Below are 20,053 nucleotides of genomic sequence, written 5' to 3' on the forward strand. Positions count from 1 at the left end.
TTAAGCATAACATATTACAAATGTATGTCAATATTTAACAGTTTGAAATTCCTTAACAATATGCCACCAAAAAGGACCAGCAGAACGTTTTCAAAGTTCAAGGTATTCAATAAAATAAAGTAACCAATAAAAAAAAAAAGAGAAAAGAACCAAATTCTCTTTTTCTGGATTGGCGACCTCAGGGCGGACATAAGGAAAGATTAAGTCAAGCGTAAGCATGTAGGGAGAGTGGATGAATATAGGCTTTTCATATATATGGCCAGCTCCTCTACCTGCAGTATATGTGGACGGGAGTGTCTCTCCAAATTAGGGCACCACAGAAAAAGTGTTTGAGATGAACCATAGTCGTTCTATATATATGTATATGTATAGTCCTTAAAAAAACTAGACAAGATTCTGCTACTACGCTCTTGCGCACGCTCCATTGGCTTCCCGTGAAAGCGAGAATCGATTATATGGTCGCCACACTTTGTCTTCAGTGTATATATAACAACGAGATGCCCTTGTACCTTAGCGAACTGATTACTCCATATGTCCCCCAGAGAGCCCTGCGCTCAATGGACTCAACGCTTTTCTCCCTCAAAAGCTACGGTCTGTGGGCTTTTTCAGTTACGGACCAAAGGTTTGGAACTCACTCCCCATTGATCCCAGACAGACAACATGCTACACCACTTTTAAGAAGAACATTAAGACCTATCTGTTTAAAACTTTTTTAGATTAACTGTCATTTTACCTCTAGTGTTTTTGTTTGTAATGTTGTTACAGCGCCTTGAGCCTACATTTTGTTTGTTAACAGCGCTTTATAAATAAATTATTATTATATGTATGTATGTCTGTGTATGTGTGTGTGTGACAGTCAATAAGCTGAACACAGCAAACACAGATACTGCCCTTGAGTTATTAGGGAAGCCTGCCAAAGAAAGAAAAAAAGTACAATTTCTTTCCCTTGCTCAAGATAACAAACAAAATAATTAATTACCTGTGGCATTTTACCTCTTGAGAGATGATCTTTTAATTAACTTATTGGTTATTTTTTTTATTGATTCTTGTGCAGTCAGGAAAAAGAAAATTGTACAAAATTTCAGTTTGAACCTGTCACAGCCTCATTTGGATCTCATTGTGCCATGTTATGACTTTTGAGTTACCTGCCATAATGGTGCGCTGAGCTTAACAATTATTTCAACATTATTCAAGTTAGAAGTCAGTGTGTAACATCCCAGTTAACACACTATCAACACATCAAAATAACTTCACTAGAAAAATATATGTCCTTCCTCTCTCAATTCTAAGTCACAACTTGCTAAATAGTACATGATATACATCCTTCCTCTCTCAAGACTTGCTAAATAGTACATGATATACATCCTTCCTCTCTCAAGACTTGCTAAATAGTACATGATATACATCCTTCCTCTCTCAAGACTTGCTAAATAGTACATGATATACATCCTTCCTCTCTCAAGACTTGCTAAATAGTACATGATATACATCCTTCCTCTCTCAAGACTTGCTAAATAGTACATGATATACATCCTTCCTCTCTCAAGACTAAGTCACAACATGCTAAATAGTACATGATATACATCCTTCCTCTCTCAAGACTTGCTAAATAGTACATGATATACATCCTTCCTCTCTCAAGACTTGCTAAATAGTACATGATATACATCCTTCCTCTCTCAAGACTTGCTAAATAGTACATGATATACATCCTTCCTCTCTCAAGACTTGCTAAATAGTACATGATATACATCCTTCCTCTCTCAAGACTAAGTCACAACTTGCTAAATAGTACATGATATACATCCTTCCTCTCTCAAGACTTGCTAAATAGTACATGATATACATCCTTCCTCTCTCAAGACTAAGTCACAACTTGCTAAATAGTACATGATATACATCCTTCCTCTCTCAAGACTAAGTCACAACATGCTAAATAGAACATGATATACATCCTTCCTCTCTCAAGACTAAGTCACAACTTGCTAAATAGTACATGGTATACATCCTTCCTCTCTCAAGACTTGCTAAATAGTACATGATATACATCCTTCCTCTCTCAAGACTAAGTCACAACTTGCTAAATAGTACATGATATACATCTATCCTCTCTCAAGACTAAGTCACAACTTGCTAAATAGTACATGATATACATCCTTCCTCTCTCAAGACTAAGTCACAACTACTGAAATATTGCACTATTGCTCTTTCACTGAGAGATTTTTCTTGTGCTATTTGCATAATTATGGTAGGTGACTCAAAAATCATAACATGTCACAATGAGGTCCAAACAAGGTTGTGACAGATCTGAGATTGGATGTTCGGAGAAATATTGTGTACAAACTTTTTACCAGACAGAGTTGATATAAGATTTGTAATAAACCTTTATAGAATGGTGTTTTTTTTCTTTCAAAATACACATTTCAAGTTGCTTAACCATGAGGAAGACTTGTCCAAGAAACACAAACAAATCACTCCTGCTGATAATTAGGTTCTTACCATAAATGAAAAGAAAAGGCTAATAGCTGACAGGAAGTGCCATACATCATGATGATCATAAAAATCCAACAATATGCATTCTCTATTTCCTGAGCGAGAACCTGCTGGTGTCTCCTGAAACAGAAAGAAGGAAAAAAATCAGAGCAGAGAAAAGCAGAGCAAGAGGCCTTCATAATACAATAGAAAACATATAGTTAAAAAAGAACCAAACTTAACATATAAACATGTAAACTATCCTTTAGTTTAAGGGCTATGCAGGACTATTATATTTCATGACAATGATATAAGAGAAAAAAAAAATGTAAATAATTTTTTGTTTATAAAAATTCACAAAATATTCATTTCTTAATAATCAAGTTCATTATCGTATATGGCAATACTATTTCTATGTCAAGATCTGTTACAGTGTATATGTATTCAAGATACCATGGAAAGATAAACTCCTCCTGCCTTCAAGTTTCGTTTCATCTATACAAAATATACTTTAGAATTGTGCACATTTAATGTCTTGTACGGTATAACTTCACCATGGGTTAAGAGTTGGCTGTGGTGCACTATTTCCCAAAACATTAAAATTTCTCCCCGGTGGGAAAAATAGGTCAGCTAATTTAAGTACTATACAACACTTGTCACATGGGATACAAAGGCTGGAAAAACAAGATTACAAACAGTTTGTGTTATCACACAAACTCAGAGGTGGCCCCGTCAGATCTCTATAGGGTCCACTTATTTGCAAGGAATATTCAAGACGTTATTTTGCTTTGATTGTCAAAGTTATTATGTTTTAAAGACTCATTTGGCATTGGAAAAATGTTTTTTTCTGTAAAATATTTTACATGTTTCGGATATATATATATATATATATATATATATATATTTATATATTTTATATTTATACTTAAAGATAAATCATAAATATAAATCAAACCTCCCGCTGAATGACAGGGATGGCAGCGAGCAGCTATGAACCTGGGCCGTTTAAATAATCACGCCAGTCCGCTAAGCGCACGACCAGCCATTGCTGTTAACTTAATAAAAAAAATTATTTCCAGAACAACTTTATAGTTAAAGTATAGAGATTTTCATTTAGTATTTATATGATTTACATTAAAAAACCGAAACAACATATGATTGATCAAGTGTTTTCAACATTTAAGCAATGAAATATAATATAAATTAGAAGAGAAAAAAGACACTTGTTGACATTGATTTGTTTTCACAAAACCGTCGGAACAATTTATTATAGATAGTTAAAACTATAGAGATGTTTCGGAAGAAACATTAAAGGTTTCAATTGCTTTTAGTATTGTTTTTTTAAATCTAAACGTGATGGACAGACCAACCAACAGACAAAATGCACAAAAGTAAGTGGCTTTTATCCTGATGGGGCACTAAACAAAAAAAAAATCTGATTATTAAACAATTTTTAAGGAATTAGTTTAGCACCATAGCATGCCGCAGCGTTACGTTACTGCACGAAAGTCGCTGCATAAAAAGTCCATTTAAAAAAATGTGCATGATATTTACATATAAAGTGCATTCTAAGCCTTTATAAACAAACATAAATGTTTTCTTTTAATTCTTATCTTATCTTATATAATACAGACGTTACTTCAAAAAAGAAGATGATTACGACCTACGCGTCATGCAGCTAGCTGACCAGAAATAACACCTTTAACTAATTAACAATTGTTGTTCTTTGTTAACATATTAGAACATATGCCTCCCTTACGTTTACGTAATTGTTTTAGAATTGGTGTATTTTTATGAAAAATCACTTGCATAATTAATTTTATAAATTAAACGGTATAAATTAAACGGTTTGCGTTTGGAAAACCAAAAGTAGCCGTTGCACCTAAACTTTTCAAGCCTCATCGCATGGCAAAATAATATTTTTCATATCTCTTCTAGTTTTCGAGATCTGAGTGTGACAGACGGATATTTTGCACAAACCTAATAGCGACTTTTTCCCCTTATGGGGGGCGCTAAAAAAGGAAGACAAAAGAAATCATAAAAATAAAACATAAAAAAAAAGGATGGGGGAAACTATTTAAAAAGACATTTGTCATGGTCCAAATAGAAGATCATCACAGCTTCAAGTATTCATATCCAGAATCAACATTGCTGTCTTCACCAGAACTCAAACATAGGGCCATCATTTCAAAAACTTTGTGGTTTTCATGTTCCAGGACAAAAAAAAGGATAACAAAAAAAATATTTAAAAATGTAATTTTAGAAAACAAAAAGAAAACAATTTTACTCGTCTTTGTGCGTGTGTGTGTTTAATAGGGATATTAATATGAATAAAGATACTTACACTCCATGATGTTAAATTTTGAAAGAAAAAGTACAAAGATCCAGCCCATGTAATTACTGATGTACAGATGACAATTTTAACTAACCAGTTCAAATGCTCCTTGTACAGCAACTAACCAAAAATAAAAAGAAATAAAACTTTTTAGGCTTCCATCAGAAAATCTTGTTTATTTATAATTTAACCCTTCCTTATTTAGTGCTCCCACTTTTTGTATTTCTTCAAAATAATTTCATTAACATCTCCACATCACCAACATTTAAAAAAAAAAGATTTTTAGACAACATTCTGACTTCATTGTGTACTTTAAAAAGTGACTCTAAAGCATTGTTTTAAAGGAACAGACCACTCATTTTACAGCCAGTACTCTATATTCATTGTAACTACATTAACTTACACATTTTTCTTTCTTCCTATGTTTATGTCATTTATTTGTATACGAAATCAACAAGATTATTATAAGAGAGTTTCCCTCAAGAAGGCAAAGAATTGGTCTGCTCTTGGTTTCAATTTTGGTAAGCAATGCAGGAAGGCAGGTAGGTTAGTCAACACAAACTATCATCAAGTGCATTCCTACCTCATTTCATAAAAAATTTTCTTTTAATGCATTACTGTATTTTGATCACCCATACCCACTGTCCTGTTTGTTCTGTGTCTGAGAGGTACTAAATACTGGGCACTAGTCTTTAGGCAATGGACAGTACTGGCCACTGGACAGTAATGGGGACTGGGCTTTAAGCTGTTTATAGTGAGCAATAAGGAATTATAATTTTGCTAACAGATGGGGAGGAGGGAGTTTGCTCAGGTTATGGTGATGCTAGAGATCTAGCAGTGGTAAAAGCTACAGGTCTAAGGTAGGTAGTGTTGTACCACCAATAACAACCTGGCTGAAAAGAAAGAAACAATTAAAACCCTCCTCATGGCAATAAGTAGAAACTCTCATATGCCATGCATTCAATCAGATTGTGCATGTGAGGCATAGAGCTTATTACATTTATTATAGATTTTAAAGATTTCCCTTTTATAATTTACAGGTATCCAGTAGATTTGAACTTAAAGATTTTTCAAGTTATCCAATGGAAATCTACAGAGGCGCCGAATTTTAACTTGTAACAATTTGTATGATTTCTCCACAAGTTTTCTATTACTAAAAAAGACTTTGGCCTCCTCAAGCTCAAGACTAAATTCCCTTACCTTCATTATGATGTAGAAGATACAATAAAGCAACAAATTTCCTATAAATATTGCTAGAAGGTAAGTGGCAAAGTCTGAAGGCTGCTTTATGGCTCCATATAATGCACTAACAAAAGAAAATATTTTGATATTTGTTTAGTATTATACATAAACATTTGTTTCAATTAGTGCTAAATTAGTAATATACCAAAATGTCAATTATTTCTGAATATAAATTTAAATGTACTGATTAATGTTATCAACTAAAAACAATACAGAAAACTTAAAAACAAATTAGTCCACTGAATAATGGTAAGTAGTTGTAGATCATGATTTTAATTTAGGTCTACAACATGGTCGCAATTTATCATAAGAAAAGTGCACACACACACACAGACCTAGGTTTTATGACAAGCTCTTATACAACATGGTTTTAATTTTTCCCATGACAACCACACAAAAAGTTGTCATGAGTGAATTGTTTCAAAATGTTTCAAGCCTCATCATCACCAAGCAGCAATATTAACAAGAAAGATGTGCACAAGACATAAGTTATAACTCAAATTAAAGAAAGCATTGTGTCTAACAGTTATTAATAGCAGCAAAAACTTCTTGGTAACAGATTTTTTTAATTAAAAGATTCTTAATAAAAGTTACAAATTCTATAATTGCTGAATAAAACATAAAAGCTTTATGAATCATACTGTTTCAAAGTGCACACCCATAATAACTGTTAGCATTAGTAACTGACAATTACAAACTTCTGACAGAAACAGAAAAAAAATTCACTTTGAAATGTCCTTTTAACAAGAAGTCAAAACCACAAAGCACACAAATCAACTCTGAAAGCATGATTACCAACAGTTTTACTGAAGACATTGTGACACCTCTTCTGGTGCTTATTAAAGTATCTGCTGTATACTAATTAAACAGGTCTTTTCTCTTGAATAGTTGCACTTCTTTTGTTGCGGATGTCTACTATAACTAGAGTAGCACAACAGACATTGAAATTCACTCATTAACTTATTGGTTAGCAGACGATGCACATTTATTAACATAAAATAAAATACACAATCCCGCCTTAAAGGCACAGCAAATAATAATTCACAAGTTATTAATCCAAAGAATTAAAATACTTCACTATTAAATATGCTCTAAATCTTCTACTTTTATAAACATTTAATGTACGTCCTATCTCACTGAGGACCACAGATTAACTACCCGCATGACCATGTGGCCAGATCAAAAACGAGGCTTGCAACCCAATTTATTGGAAGAGAAAGAAGAGAAGCTCCTGGGCTGCACTACAATATTTACAGGCTTACTTAATGATGTATGATCTAAGCACTACAATATTTACAGGCTTACTTAATCATGTATAATCTAAGCACTACAATATTTAAAGGCTTACTTAATCATGTACAATCTAAGCAAAAAAAGTGCATACTTACAAAACCCAATTAATAATATTACCAATTAGTAAAAGAGTGAAGCGACTCTGAAAAAAAACAAATTTTGGAAGTTAAATTTTTTAAATAAAGTTTCTAAAAAGCATTATTGCATACCTGCTTTGAACCATAGAGATTTATTGATGCAGGGTGCCTTCATCAGCTACAAAACAACCAAAAAGGACAATCAATTTGCACAAAGTTGGCTTCTGGTTCAACGTATCTATCCAATGTTGTTCTCTATTGAGGCAGAGAGCGCTACATCAGACAGATAACTAAAAGCCTATTTTGTGTTGTTTGTCTTTTTGTAACTAATGAAGACCTTGTGGCCCATATGCCATATGTTTTTACTTGGTCAAGCAGGGTTACCTTTATGTATGTGTAATGTGTTTTCTGCTTTAAAAGAGTAGCCATTGCACTTCAGTATTATGTTCAACTTTTTATAAAAGTCATCTTTTTTTTTTAATCAAATATTCGGCAAACCAAAGAAGAAAACTATTTCTGTTTAACTAAAGAAATAATATCAAACAAAAAGGTAAAAAGAACTTACAGGATAAACTGGGTTAGTACATTTTCTTCCTTCTGTTATCACAAGACGCCATATTCTTCTAAATATATTACAATCTGCAGATGTATTAATAAAGAATCCTGTGCATGAGTGTGTTATTGTAGTTCTCTTTAAGAAACTAGTTCTGTATCAACAATCCCTATAGTTACATCTAATTATAAAAGCACAAAAAAAGTATGTTTATGATGTGTGTCTGCAGAATATGCTAAACACGAACATTTCGTTACGCATTTAATCTCAAATCAACTAAAATTTCAATCGAGATAGCTCACAAGAGCCCAAAAGTGCTAAAAATAGACTTTGCAGTTGAAAACATAATCCAAATATTTCTATATGCATTCTTAGAATATAAAATACTTAAAAAAAAAATGATCTAATTCCATATTCAGAATTATACCTCTCAATACTGTAGAATTTAGTTACCTTTAAATAAAACAAAGTAATTAATTACCAATAATCAATTGACTAATTGGTTAATTTTTATTTCATTCATGTTTTGTTTGGTACAAGTTTCAACTTGTGGGATAATAATGTTTTCAAAATTTGTACCAGAGAAAGACAGAGTGAGTTTAGACATAGGTTTTGTAATAAAATGGAAAAAGAGCAAATGTAGGCTCATTGTTGTCAGTATTGTGACTTTGTTTTGTTCATGATTTCTTTGCTCTGCCTAAGACTCTTGGGCTTTGTAACTGTTTGGTATTGAGCACTATTCTACCCTATTAAGTTAAGCTTATAGACACTCATTTATGTGTGTTATAAATTATCCATTATGCAATTTTTAGTTCTGCTAGAGATTTCCACTTGCATCAAAAAATAAAATTGGGTTTTCAGTCCAAACATCTTTATTATTTACAAATCTGATTGAATGAAATCTGAATGAAACTGTTACAAATAGAATAAATAGATAATAAGAAGACAAATTCAAAAGGCTTGGCCTCGGGGCTCCATCCAGGCCCCAGGTAGAAGGAGTTTAGCCCCACTAGTGAGGTGCAAACAAAAGTGTTTGGGCTTAAGGAAATGCCACAAGTATAAGTAAGAGAAACATTGCTCTCTTCATACTGGAAGAAATAGTGAGCTCTAGAACAATCTGGATGTTGAATGTAAGAAATAGAGAAATGTTTTCAAACATTTTAGAATTGATTGGATTGGACATGTGGCTACACTAACTCCTACTAAACATGGCTACACTAACTCCTACTAAACATGGCTACACTAACTCCTACTAAATTTAAACAGCTGGTTTACAGAAATTACAAACACATGTTGGCCGTATTTCTTTGTTGAATGCTCCTAAGTATGTAATTTCTTATCTGTAAAATCAATATCTACATACCAAGACTTTCAATTGATTCTCAATGAGCATTGACAGAAATTGAATCAAATGAAAGTTCCTAAAATGTTTCTTATTAGTTGATTTTAACTGTGGATGCCAGATGATGAATTGAAATGGTGGCGATATGTATGATACAGTTCTTGGCATTTCTATGACATTTAAAGATAGTATTGGATCAAAGTGTGCTACATGTTTAAGTAAAGATAATAGGTTTTTGAGATCAGTAGCCCTACCATTGTGTACTTATAAATTTGAACATTCTTGTAGAGAAGACTGTTATATAAGCATATACTTTATGCAGGTTAATATTTGTTACAATAGATTGAACTGATTTATCATGTTTTAAAAAGTCGATTGAAACAAAACTGTAAAATTGTTAATCTGAAGCACCATGAATAGTCAATGTCACAAAAAATAGTATAGTATTTTGTAAAAGTGAAAATAGCAACTATTCACAATACATGTATGTGGTAGATATTTTGAGCTAGATACCGGCAATACAATCTATTGTTATTCTTATTATATTTGTATTATCAATGAGTGCAATCAATTTATTTGTATTACAATTTGTGGTTTCTGGCAAGGGGAAGGGCACCAAGTGCTACTCCTCTGCCTTCATGACCTGTAAAGCCACAGGGATTGGTGAAATGAGAATAATTGATGTGCCACAAAATAAATGATTAACAAGAAGGGTCTGGTATGCATGAAATGTATTAATTAACAGTCTCAATTGAATTTTTTTAAAGACTAGAACATTGAGAAATTTACCAATATTCCATCTCCCCATATAATAGACTTGAGCTGTCAGAACTAAAGTCACCAACATGTGAATCAGTGCATACAATATCCAGAAAATATTTGTGCCATACACCTTAGCAAAGGAAATAGTAAAAATAAAAGTAAATTAAGGTAAGTGACTATATTTAGTTAAATATAAGAAAATTGACTTGTTAGATTAAACCTTCAAAACATCAAACATTATTAAAAACATTTAATCTTATTTATATATTAAGTCAAAGTCAAACTCTTCTGGTTTAAAAATTATTCAGCTAGTAAAATTGAAAACTTTTAAGATGCTCAACAATTCAGGTGGTCAATTTTACATAGAAATAAAAACTTCAGATCTTGTACATATTTAATGTTATGTTTAATTAAGTATTTTACCAGTACATCTGAAAATGAGCCTTCTTCCAATCTTTCTAAGAAATATTCCTAGTAGAAACCAGTATTTACTTAATGTAGCAAATCTATAACAACTCACACACACAATCTTATTGAGCGACTCACCACACCTAGCACAGCAATAAATATAATAACTGCCATGGAGAAATATGCAGTATGTGCTTTGGCATTGATATCAGGATGCCTGGACTGGTATATTTTCAACATGTTTAGACATGCTATGATGTACATAAAAGATGTGTCTGCAAGAGTTAAAAGAAAGTAGTTTCATTATAGACAATGTTAAATGTATTTTGTTCAAAGAACTTTTAATTATCAGTACAGCAATTCCTCAATACTTTGTCTTTTATCATTTGCAGGTTTGATACTTTAGGGGTTTTTCAAGGAGGCTTATGGTTGCTGTTTTGCAGATATTAAGTAAATGACAAAAGACAAAATAACCAGACCCTAACAGACAAAATAACCAGACCCTAACAGACAAAATAACCAGACCCTAACAGACAAAGTATTTCATTAGTCCATTAAAATTTTACAAAGAGTGCACAATATCTTTAGGATTTTTAAATCCTTATCTTCTAGACATGAATTTTTTTTACATGCAAAAAACTTTCATATGGGCATTTACAATACTTTGTGAAAGCCAGTAGATCTCAGAGGGGAAGATCTGAAACATCTTAATAGCTAATCCAATGAATTCAGCTGCACAAACTAATGAGGACACTGCTTGTTGGATAGTGAAGGTCTGTAATGATCATCTTTGAAGTTAAAGTATGAAACAGCAGTTGCACTCAGGAGGAATTTGATGGAGATACATGAAACTGTTTTATGTGAATAAGCATTACAAGATAGAAATGGCTCAAATCTTGTAGGCAAGTGCACACAACTACTTAATAATGATTGCTATAAAGATACTAGTAAATAAATAATTATTTGTCTTTTTTTACCTTTAGGCTGCCTAAGAACAACTAGAAACATTGTAAGGCCACCAAGCTTGAATAAACTCAATATATCCACAAACCCCATTCTCTAAGTAACCAAATGTAAACCTTTATTTGATACTACTATCTTTACCAATAAGTAACAATAAAATAAATAAATCTTATTTTAATCACACTAGCCTATAACAAAGTTTTGTTTCAGTTTTTAAAAGCAAAATGTCCAGACTGATTAACTGACCATGGAATGCCACAGCAATGATTGACAAACACATTAAAGTTGATAACCAATGTAAATTGGAAATGGGGATAAAATAGTTAAAATTGAGTATTTGATTCCTTGGTGCACATATGCATATTTAATAAGATCACTTGCTGGAAGATTGCTAAGTTACATCAACTTTAAAACCACATAGACATTACTTTGCATAACTTATGTTCAAAACAATGAGCTTGTCAGACAGGTATATTGAGTTTGCAGAAAAAAAAAATCAAAATTGGTGAGTAGAGGAATTTACATATCCAACAGTCTTTATACTTTCACACTTACATTTTTATTTAAAGTCACTCCCGCATGGGAGATGACTTCATGCCAAAAGTTATCTTTTTTATGGTAACTTACAGGAAGATGGCAAAGCAGAGGTGCCCCTCATAAGTGACATGAAGAACAACTCAGGTGTCATTTGGCCTTTACTCACAGTTGCAGCAGATAACCATGAGACAAGAGATTTGAGGCCAGAAGAAGAGGTGCAGAAGATGAAAAGACAACTTAAATAGACCCCTGGCTAACTGCTTTGTCTGCATTAGATGTGACAAAATATGCAGGCCACAACTGGGATGAGAAGTCATGTAAAACACTGCATTCATCCTTAATCTTCAGAATTGAAAACATAGTCATTATATAAAAAGATATAAAAATTAGGTATTCTGGTCACTTAATCTCACTTAATCACATGCCATCGCCATTTAATTCCCAATCAAATATTTTTAAAGTCATAGTGTAATCATAATGGGGTGTTGTTAAGACATTAAATGGTACATTGGTATATTTCTTTTAATATTTCTACATATGTATGTAATTATGCTTCAGTTTAGCTCACATCATGGATATACTTCCTATTACATATGTACACACACAAAAATACTTGTTCATACTTTATTTCTATTTCTATTGATAGAGTCCTTATTGTGCTGATAGCTATCAACAGTATCCACAGAATGTTTTTTTTCTAAATGTATGCTTACACTATATATATCTAGAAGTCCATAACTGAATTCACAATTTTTATAGTTAAACTTTCTTGGACAAAAAGACCATGGGGATTAAATGGCAGGGATCAAATGACCAGGAGATCCAATGACCAGGACACCCTTAAAGCTAACAAAGATCTAAAAGTTCAAGTTACCAAATTGAAAATTTGTGTAGTTGGGACACACGTGATAACAAGCACTCATGATTCCTTCCATAAACAAAGCCAAGCCCATGGCATAGAACAAACCAAAGTGTTGAGGTATGCCATAAAGTTTTTCAAGCTTTCCATGCTTACGAAGTATTTTTTTATGTAAGACATCTCTGTAATGAAATTAGTAATTAATAAACAATAATTGTTAATACTCTTTTTTTTTTTCAATTTGTCCTACTTGTAAAGCTGATGTCTACATGTAAGTTAAATGTTATAATAATAATATCTATTGGTTTTTTTATATTATAGAATGGAAATTCATATCTAATGTTGTTTTTTATTTATTTTATATTATTTGAAAATTAGTCGTTCATATTACAAATTGATCACTATTTTGATAGTTTTAAGCTACTACAAAAACCTAATCTAAAGAAAAATGTTTGATTCATTGTTTAGTTTTAAAATTGCTTTTACCATTTTAAACACAAATTGCAATACCTAATAAAATATCTGAATCATTTTTTTTCTTCACGTCTATTATTTATTTCATGTATTTAAAACCTTACAATTAGAATAAAATCCCTACATCACATTTCAATTATCTTATTATAATATTGAAATATTATTTTGAATATATAAACCTACAGACACATACACATACAGCAATTATTTTACCTTCGGTAAACAATAACAATAAATAGTAGACCCAACATAATATAGCCAATGTTACTGAAGACATTGTTAAATGAACTCAAATAATTTTCAAGTGGATGAGAACAAGCAAAGTTGTAGTAACAGAGATCTTGATTGCCTGTGCTTGTCAAGACCTAATCAATCAAAAGAATTGAATATTTCAACAGAAAAAACAAAATGGTTGAAGTGTTAGAAGTACATGGGTTTTGAATCTTAATATTTATTTATATCTGAAGATTTAATTTTTTAAATTCCAACCTAAATTACAACTTTTATACATCACTAACATTTAATTTGAGAATAAGATTGTAATTTAATGAGTTCATCGACAAAGTTAATTTGAATGACTCAGCTGTATAGGAAACATTTCACACTTACAATTACATCAATCAAAATATCATTTTGGAAGTGGTTAATAAATCTTTGAAGAAAACTTTCTACCTTCATTAAATGTCACATTTTTATTTTTATTTTTTTTTTAAAGCTTTTTTTTTCTAAATTATCAGCCCAGTTGAAACAGACTTCATCAAGTCTGTGACAGTCCAAAAGACCAGCAGTTATAGTAATAGTAATAGAAATATGTGTTTTGATGTTATTAAAAAAAAAGTAAATGAATAAACCACAAGAAATGCAATAAATGCACATCATGTGACATTTTCTAAAGTTACTAATATTGAATTACTGTGCAAGCTAAGTCATAGCTATGTTACTAAAGAAAAGTATATTTCTAATGATACAAAATACAAAGTGAATTTTCTCAAAAAATATTAAAAAAGCACTAAAATTATTGTACAATACTCAATGTCAACTGTTAATGCTAAAATTTTTTGAAGTTATCTAACCCTAGAACTGCTTTGAATAAAAGCATTTTTTAAAGCTTATATATCTTTCAACTGTTTCTTTTTATTTTTAAATCTATTAATAAAGTTTATTATTAAATTAAATATATGCTTGCTAGAACTGTTGAGTCAAGTAAAGAAATAAAATAACATTTACAGCCAATTTTAGCTTTTTAAGGTTTGTAAAGTTCTCCTTTCAAACAATGCAGTCTATATAGATGTTAAGGTCATCTTTTTCTTTGGCCAACGGTTAACGAGCAGGGTGTCAAGTGGCCAGGACAACAAACAACTGCCTTTACATTCCCCAACTAAAAGTCAGGTACCCATGATAGTTGGGAGGACTCAGGGGCACCGTAAAAATCCAGAAATTCAAAATCCCAGTCTTCACCTGGATTAGAACCCAGAACCCCAGGTTCGGAAGCCAAGTGCTTAAGATTTTTACTTATGGTCAAATGTTTTTCTATTTACAAAATATGAAAACAGTCAACCCTACAAGATACATTTTATAAAAGACTAGGGATTAATCTAAAGATCTAAAAACTAAAAATGGTGTGTTTAATATATTCACTAGTATAAATCCAAATACTGATGTGAGGTAACAATTTAAAGTTTATAAAAAAAAACGAAACATTTTACATGTTGGAAGTAAAGCATACCATTTTCTTAAACCCTTATTGGCTAGTGAAAGATATTTTGAATATCAAAAACAAATAAAAAGAGCTATAAGCTTTAAAACATTCCATTGTATAAATATAATTTGATTTTTGCACAGGATTTCTTTAAAAATGTAGACAAGTATAACTGAAACACTTAGTAGTTGGTTGCTTTGATATTTACTAGAGTCTAGTTTGTGCTAAGCCAAAAAAAAAAGGCAAAAAGTTAGAACCATTGGTTATTGATTAATAAAAAAAAAACTAAATGCAATAAAAGATGAGCTACTCACCCTCTGATACGTTATAACTAATTGTACAACAGGCAAGCCATAAAATATAGCAATAGTTATAAGATTCCTACAATATGGAAATACATTTTAAAAAAATTAGTTTTATGATCCATCTTAAATAAAGATTTTATGGATATAGATAATATGAAATATGGAAATGTAATGTTATGTGAATATACACCCTTAATTTGCTTTCCAATAGAAAAGGAAAAATGTATACCACCATGAAACTAGCTTTAATCAAACTAAAATTTACCAGTGATAAAGTCTGTAGGATTTAGCCAACTTCTTCCGTTTCTTTCTAGCCAAATCACTTACAAAAAGGGCTGTCTGTTGGAGAAAAATTAAGAACAAATTAAAATTATTTATGTTTTTGTTATGTTCCTCATTTTGTTTTAAATTTTTATTTGTAAAACTTGATATTGAATAGAGTTCAGATAACATTATTTCAATTTATAAAACAAAAGTTTAAAATATTTAACAAATAACGCTAACAATAACAAGTCAGATTTGTACGAGCTCCTCCCCATCCCATAAAGGAAACTTGGGATCTTCAGATGGGAAACTATAGCACTCCTACACTGCATTTCTGAGCCAACTAAGTTGGTCTCAAATATGTCCTACATCCACTCATCTTTCATATTAAGAGTATAGAAGGGGAGACCAGACGCCTTCAAAACGGTAAAAAAAAGAAAACTTTAATTTAATTTCCTGTTACTTATAAATGTAAATGATCCTCTTTAAAATTTGATGTTTAGTGTGATTATTTCAATACTTTAGTTGTGAAAAAGATTTGCTTAGTTTTTGTTTACATTCTTTTACTTGTTTTATTTTTAAATTATCATAATTTGTTTAAAAAAAAAAACTAAATTCTCAAAACAGTAATATTCACTAATGTATTATTAAAAAAAAGACTAATGATGAAAAGAAACAGAAACAAAAACACACACATTTTCATGACTAAAATAAGCCATTTGACCAAGGAGTAGCGATATAATGACATAACAAACTAGAATTCTATCTTATGGTAAAAAATGGTTTACGCAAAAAATATACATAAATAAAACTGAAATACCCATACAAAACAAAAATGTGTATTAAACTTATTAAAGACATATTAAGATTAATTAATAATATATATTTAAAATATTAAGCGCTAAAACATCTGAAGCTGAACTGATCACCAATCCAAAACAGCATCGTTAAAACATCCTGCTTTGATATATTTTTAAGATAAGATAAGATAAGACTGCTTTATTGATCCTTACGGAAATTTGTTGTGATTACAAGGACTCGTTTCTCATATAAAGACAACACAACATTTTTAAGATATGTTTTTAAAAATAAGGATAATAGTTTAATGTAAAACTAACTTTTAAAGTAAAAAAAAAAACAAAGCAAAACAATATAAGTGAGAATACAATTTTTTAAAATGTAGAATTTTGAAATAATATAAACATTAAAAATTTTAATAAATATAAATAAAAATTACAAATCTTTAAACTACTGCTTACCTTAGTTCTGACTATCTCTTTCTCAATGCTTGCATCATGTAAAAAATCTATGCTGGATTCATCCAATGAGTCTGATGAATTAGAACATTCTATTTGATTCATTGATGTTGCTGGACTTAAAATATTATCTGCAAATTAGGACAAGTATCAGCCAGCATTACTATTTGTATATTTATGTTCAATTATACTTTAATTTCAAATTAACTAAAGTACATTGTAAACACTTTAAGAAAAGCTCTCAAAAAAACATTTTACAGTTCTGGTCCAGTATTCATTTTGATATGACATCCTATTTTTATTTAGTACAAAGTTTATATTAACTCATTCCATCTGTCTTTTGATGGGGCTAGAATTTGGTGGGTTTCTTGGCATTCACATTACTGTGGAGCTCTGCACATCTTGCTAAACGTTTGGCTGCAATTATCAAGCTTGAGTTCTACTCATAGGCACTGGCAGATAAACAAAAAAGTCTTAAGTCCACAGCAAAAGGTTTGGATGAAGACACAATGTTGTCTATATCTGTATGGCTGATTAAGGTACTCGTAGAGGGTGTAAAGCAAACGCTTCAGTCGAACTACAGGTCTCTTCTATCGTTTCTTCATCTGCCCTTGTTTCTCACGTCTGTATTCATTGTTAATTAAGATGGTCACAGCAATCATTCTGTTTTTCTGATCAGAGCCATACTTGTACAGCTTATTATAAGATTCACAGGCAGCACCATCTAAACCAATGTCGCCATTGCTGTTGTAGCTGCATGTTTTGTTACAGCCTTGGATGGGTAGTAGTTCCTTGTTCAATGATAGTGAAGCTCCTCATCTTTCAAGTCACTTCAACTGCATAGGGTATTCACCAACTCGTCCAAAATTATTAGCACAAGCTCGTCACTTCCTTCATAGAAGTACACATGTATGCAAGCCTGGTATAGGTCTGTTTATTGTATTTGTTCAGCATCGTAATAATGGCACAAATCTTGTCAACCAAGTGCACTGGCTTCACACACAAATACCCCTATCTGTAACCATCACCATATTATGTTTCCATTTTTTTTAATGTTTATAACAAATTGTTGAAATTCTGTTTACTACGCCAGAATTCTAAATAAATGAGATTTTTAGTTGTTATTTTTTAGTTTTATATATATATATTATATATATATGCACTATATATATATATATATATATATATATAAATATATATATTGTTATAAACCTGGTGGTGGCACAGATGGGGGTAGTGGTGTGAGTGTAGTCAGCAGACGCAAATCGCCTCAGGCCAGCGCTAGACGAGCGGTCAACGGTGACGAGTTACGACGGTCAGCCGAGTCGAGTGTCAACAGGACGGTTCGGGAAGGATCGCCATCGTGAACAGAGCTTAGGAGCATCACGAGAGTTGTAGTCATCTGACCACCTAGAAACATCGAGCGGCGTTCTGTCTGGTTCGAGAAGGCCAGTAGGGACCCTATATAAGAGCGGAGGTGTCGCAGTCAAGACGGTTCAGAAAGGAGGTTCACGACAAAAGGTCCACCACAGCCCAGTCGACTTACAGCACAGTTCAGCGGTGTGGTTCTGTACGGAACATTACGACGGTTCAGTGCAGAGTACTGTCAAGTACAGTTGAGACGGCTGACGTCTTGATCTTGGTCTGCGATCGAGTCCGACATAACGAGCCTAGTGTGTGAAGTCAGTCCTGAACTGTTGAACCCAGTGCAAGCCCGAAACGAGACGGAGAGGCCAGTGCAAGAGTTGATACGGTGTTATCGGAGAGATATTTGTACAGTGTATGTGTTGCCAATTTTACAGTATTGGCTGTTATTTATTGAACTATTAAAGTGTTACTTTGGAGCCCTGAGTTGTCAAGTTCTTTAAGTTGGTGGTGTATGGTGCAGTTTGCAGAGAGTCTGGATAGTGTGATTCGTAACAATATATATATATATACATATGGTCAGTGGAATGGTTGGAGGTGTTGTGAATAAAGCCAATGACAATTAATTAGCCCCTAAAGTGTATGGCGCCAGGCATCTGTGAAAAATTAAAGAGACATTCATCAAATGTGAACTGATTATGCAGGAACCATTTAACTGCTATAGCCATGAAACCTTTATATATATATATATATATATATATATATATATATATATATATATATATATATATATATATATATATATATATATATACCAGACATATGTTACCCGCGACCAGCGGGTCTTTATTTGCGCATTACTGTCGATATAATCACTGAACAATTAAACGAAATAAGTTGGTGGTGTATGGTGCAGTTTGCAGAGAGTCTGGATAGTGTGATTCGTAACAATATATATATATATACATATGGTCAGTGGAATGGTTGGAGGTGTTGTGAATAAAGCCAATGACAATTAATTAGCCCCTAAAGTGTATGGCGCCAGGCATCTGTGAAAAATTAAAGAGACATTCATCAAATGTGAACTGATTATGCAGGAACCATTTAACTGCTATAGCCATGAAACCTTTATATATATATATATATATATATATATATATATATATATATATATATATATATATATATATATATATATATATATATATATACCAGACATATGTTACCCGCGACCAGCGGGTCTTTATTTGCGCATTACTGTCGATATAATCACTGAACAATTAAACGAAATAAGTTGGTGGTGTATGGTGCAGTTTGCAGAGAGTCTGGATAGTGTGATTCGTAACAATATATATATATATACATATGGTCAGTGGAATGGTTGGAGGTGTTGTGAATAAAGCCAATGACAATTAATTAGCCCCTAAAGTGTATGGCGCCAGGCATCTGTGAAAAATTAAAGAGACATTCATCAAATGTGAACTGATTAAACGAAATAATAATGTAATAAGTAAAGCGAATGTGTCAATGTAAAAATAGTGTGAATGAAGATATCAAATCAAAATAGCTAATAGGCTAAAATCCATTTTTTCAAATTAAAACATTTGCTTGTAGGCCTACATATATTTGATTAAAATTTGAGATGAATAGACTTAATTTTGTATGTTCATGTGTTAAAGTATAAAGTAGATCTTGAGGTATACATAGATCTAAATCTACACTAATCTAGAGTTAAAAATTGGCTTTTATAGAGTTCATTCTGTGTTGCGCATGCGTGACCTTTTTTCATGAATGAATATAGGCCTATCTCAACACGGCTACGCAGAACTAGCGAAAAGCAAACGAAT

At 31.9% G+C, this 20,053-nt stretch overlaps 1 protein-coding gene across 2 annotated transcripts in view; it reads right to left on the reverse strand.

Moving 5' to 3' along the window:
- LOC106064074 (SID1 transmembrane family member 1-like) overlaps nucleotides 1-20,053 on the reverse strand; it is a 44,920-nt gene that overhangs the window by 474 nt on the left and 24,393 nt on the right. For both annotated transcript variants that reach the window (XM_056010244.1, XM_056010245.1), the window contains 12 exons: nucleotides 16,845-16,972; nucleotides 15,587-15,660; nucleotides 15,331-15,397; nucleotides 13,531-13,682; nucleotides 12,859-13,025; nucleotides 10,623-10,759; nucleotides 10,104-10,206; nucleotides 7,985-8,058; nucleotides 7,438-7,484; nucleotides 6,008-6,113; nucleotides 4,817-4,927; nucleotides 2,500-2,613 (listed from right to left, as the gene is read on the reverse strand). In XM_056010244.1, the coding sequence (XP_055866219.1) occupies nucleotides 2,500-2,613; nucleotides 4,817-4,927; nucleotides 6,008-6,113; nucleotides 7,438-7,484; nucleotides 7,985-8,058; nucleotides 10,104-10,206; nucleotides 10,623-10,759; nucleotides 12,859-13,025; nucleotides 13,531-13,682; nucleotides 15,331-15,397; nucleotides 15,587-15,660; nucleotides 16,845-16,972 (1,280 nt within the window). The remainder of the gene's footprint in view (nucleotides 1-2,499; nucleotides 2,614-4,816; nucleotides 4,928-6,007; nucleotides 6,114-7,437; nucleotides 7,485-7,984; nucleotides 8,059-10,103; nucleotides 10,207-10,622; nucleotides 10,760-12,858; nucleotides 13,026-13,530; nucleotides 13,683-15,330; nucleotides 15,398-15,586; nucleotides 15,661-16,844; nucleotides 16,973-20,053) is intronic.

Source organism: Biomphalaria glabrata, chromosome 14, assembly GCF_947242115.1.
Source record: "Biomphalaria glabrata chromosome 14, xgBioGlab47.1, whole genome shotgun sequence".
NCBI lineage: Eukaryota > Metazoa > Mollusca > Gastropoda > Planorbidae > Biomphalaria > Biomphalaria glabrata.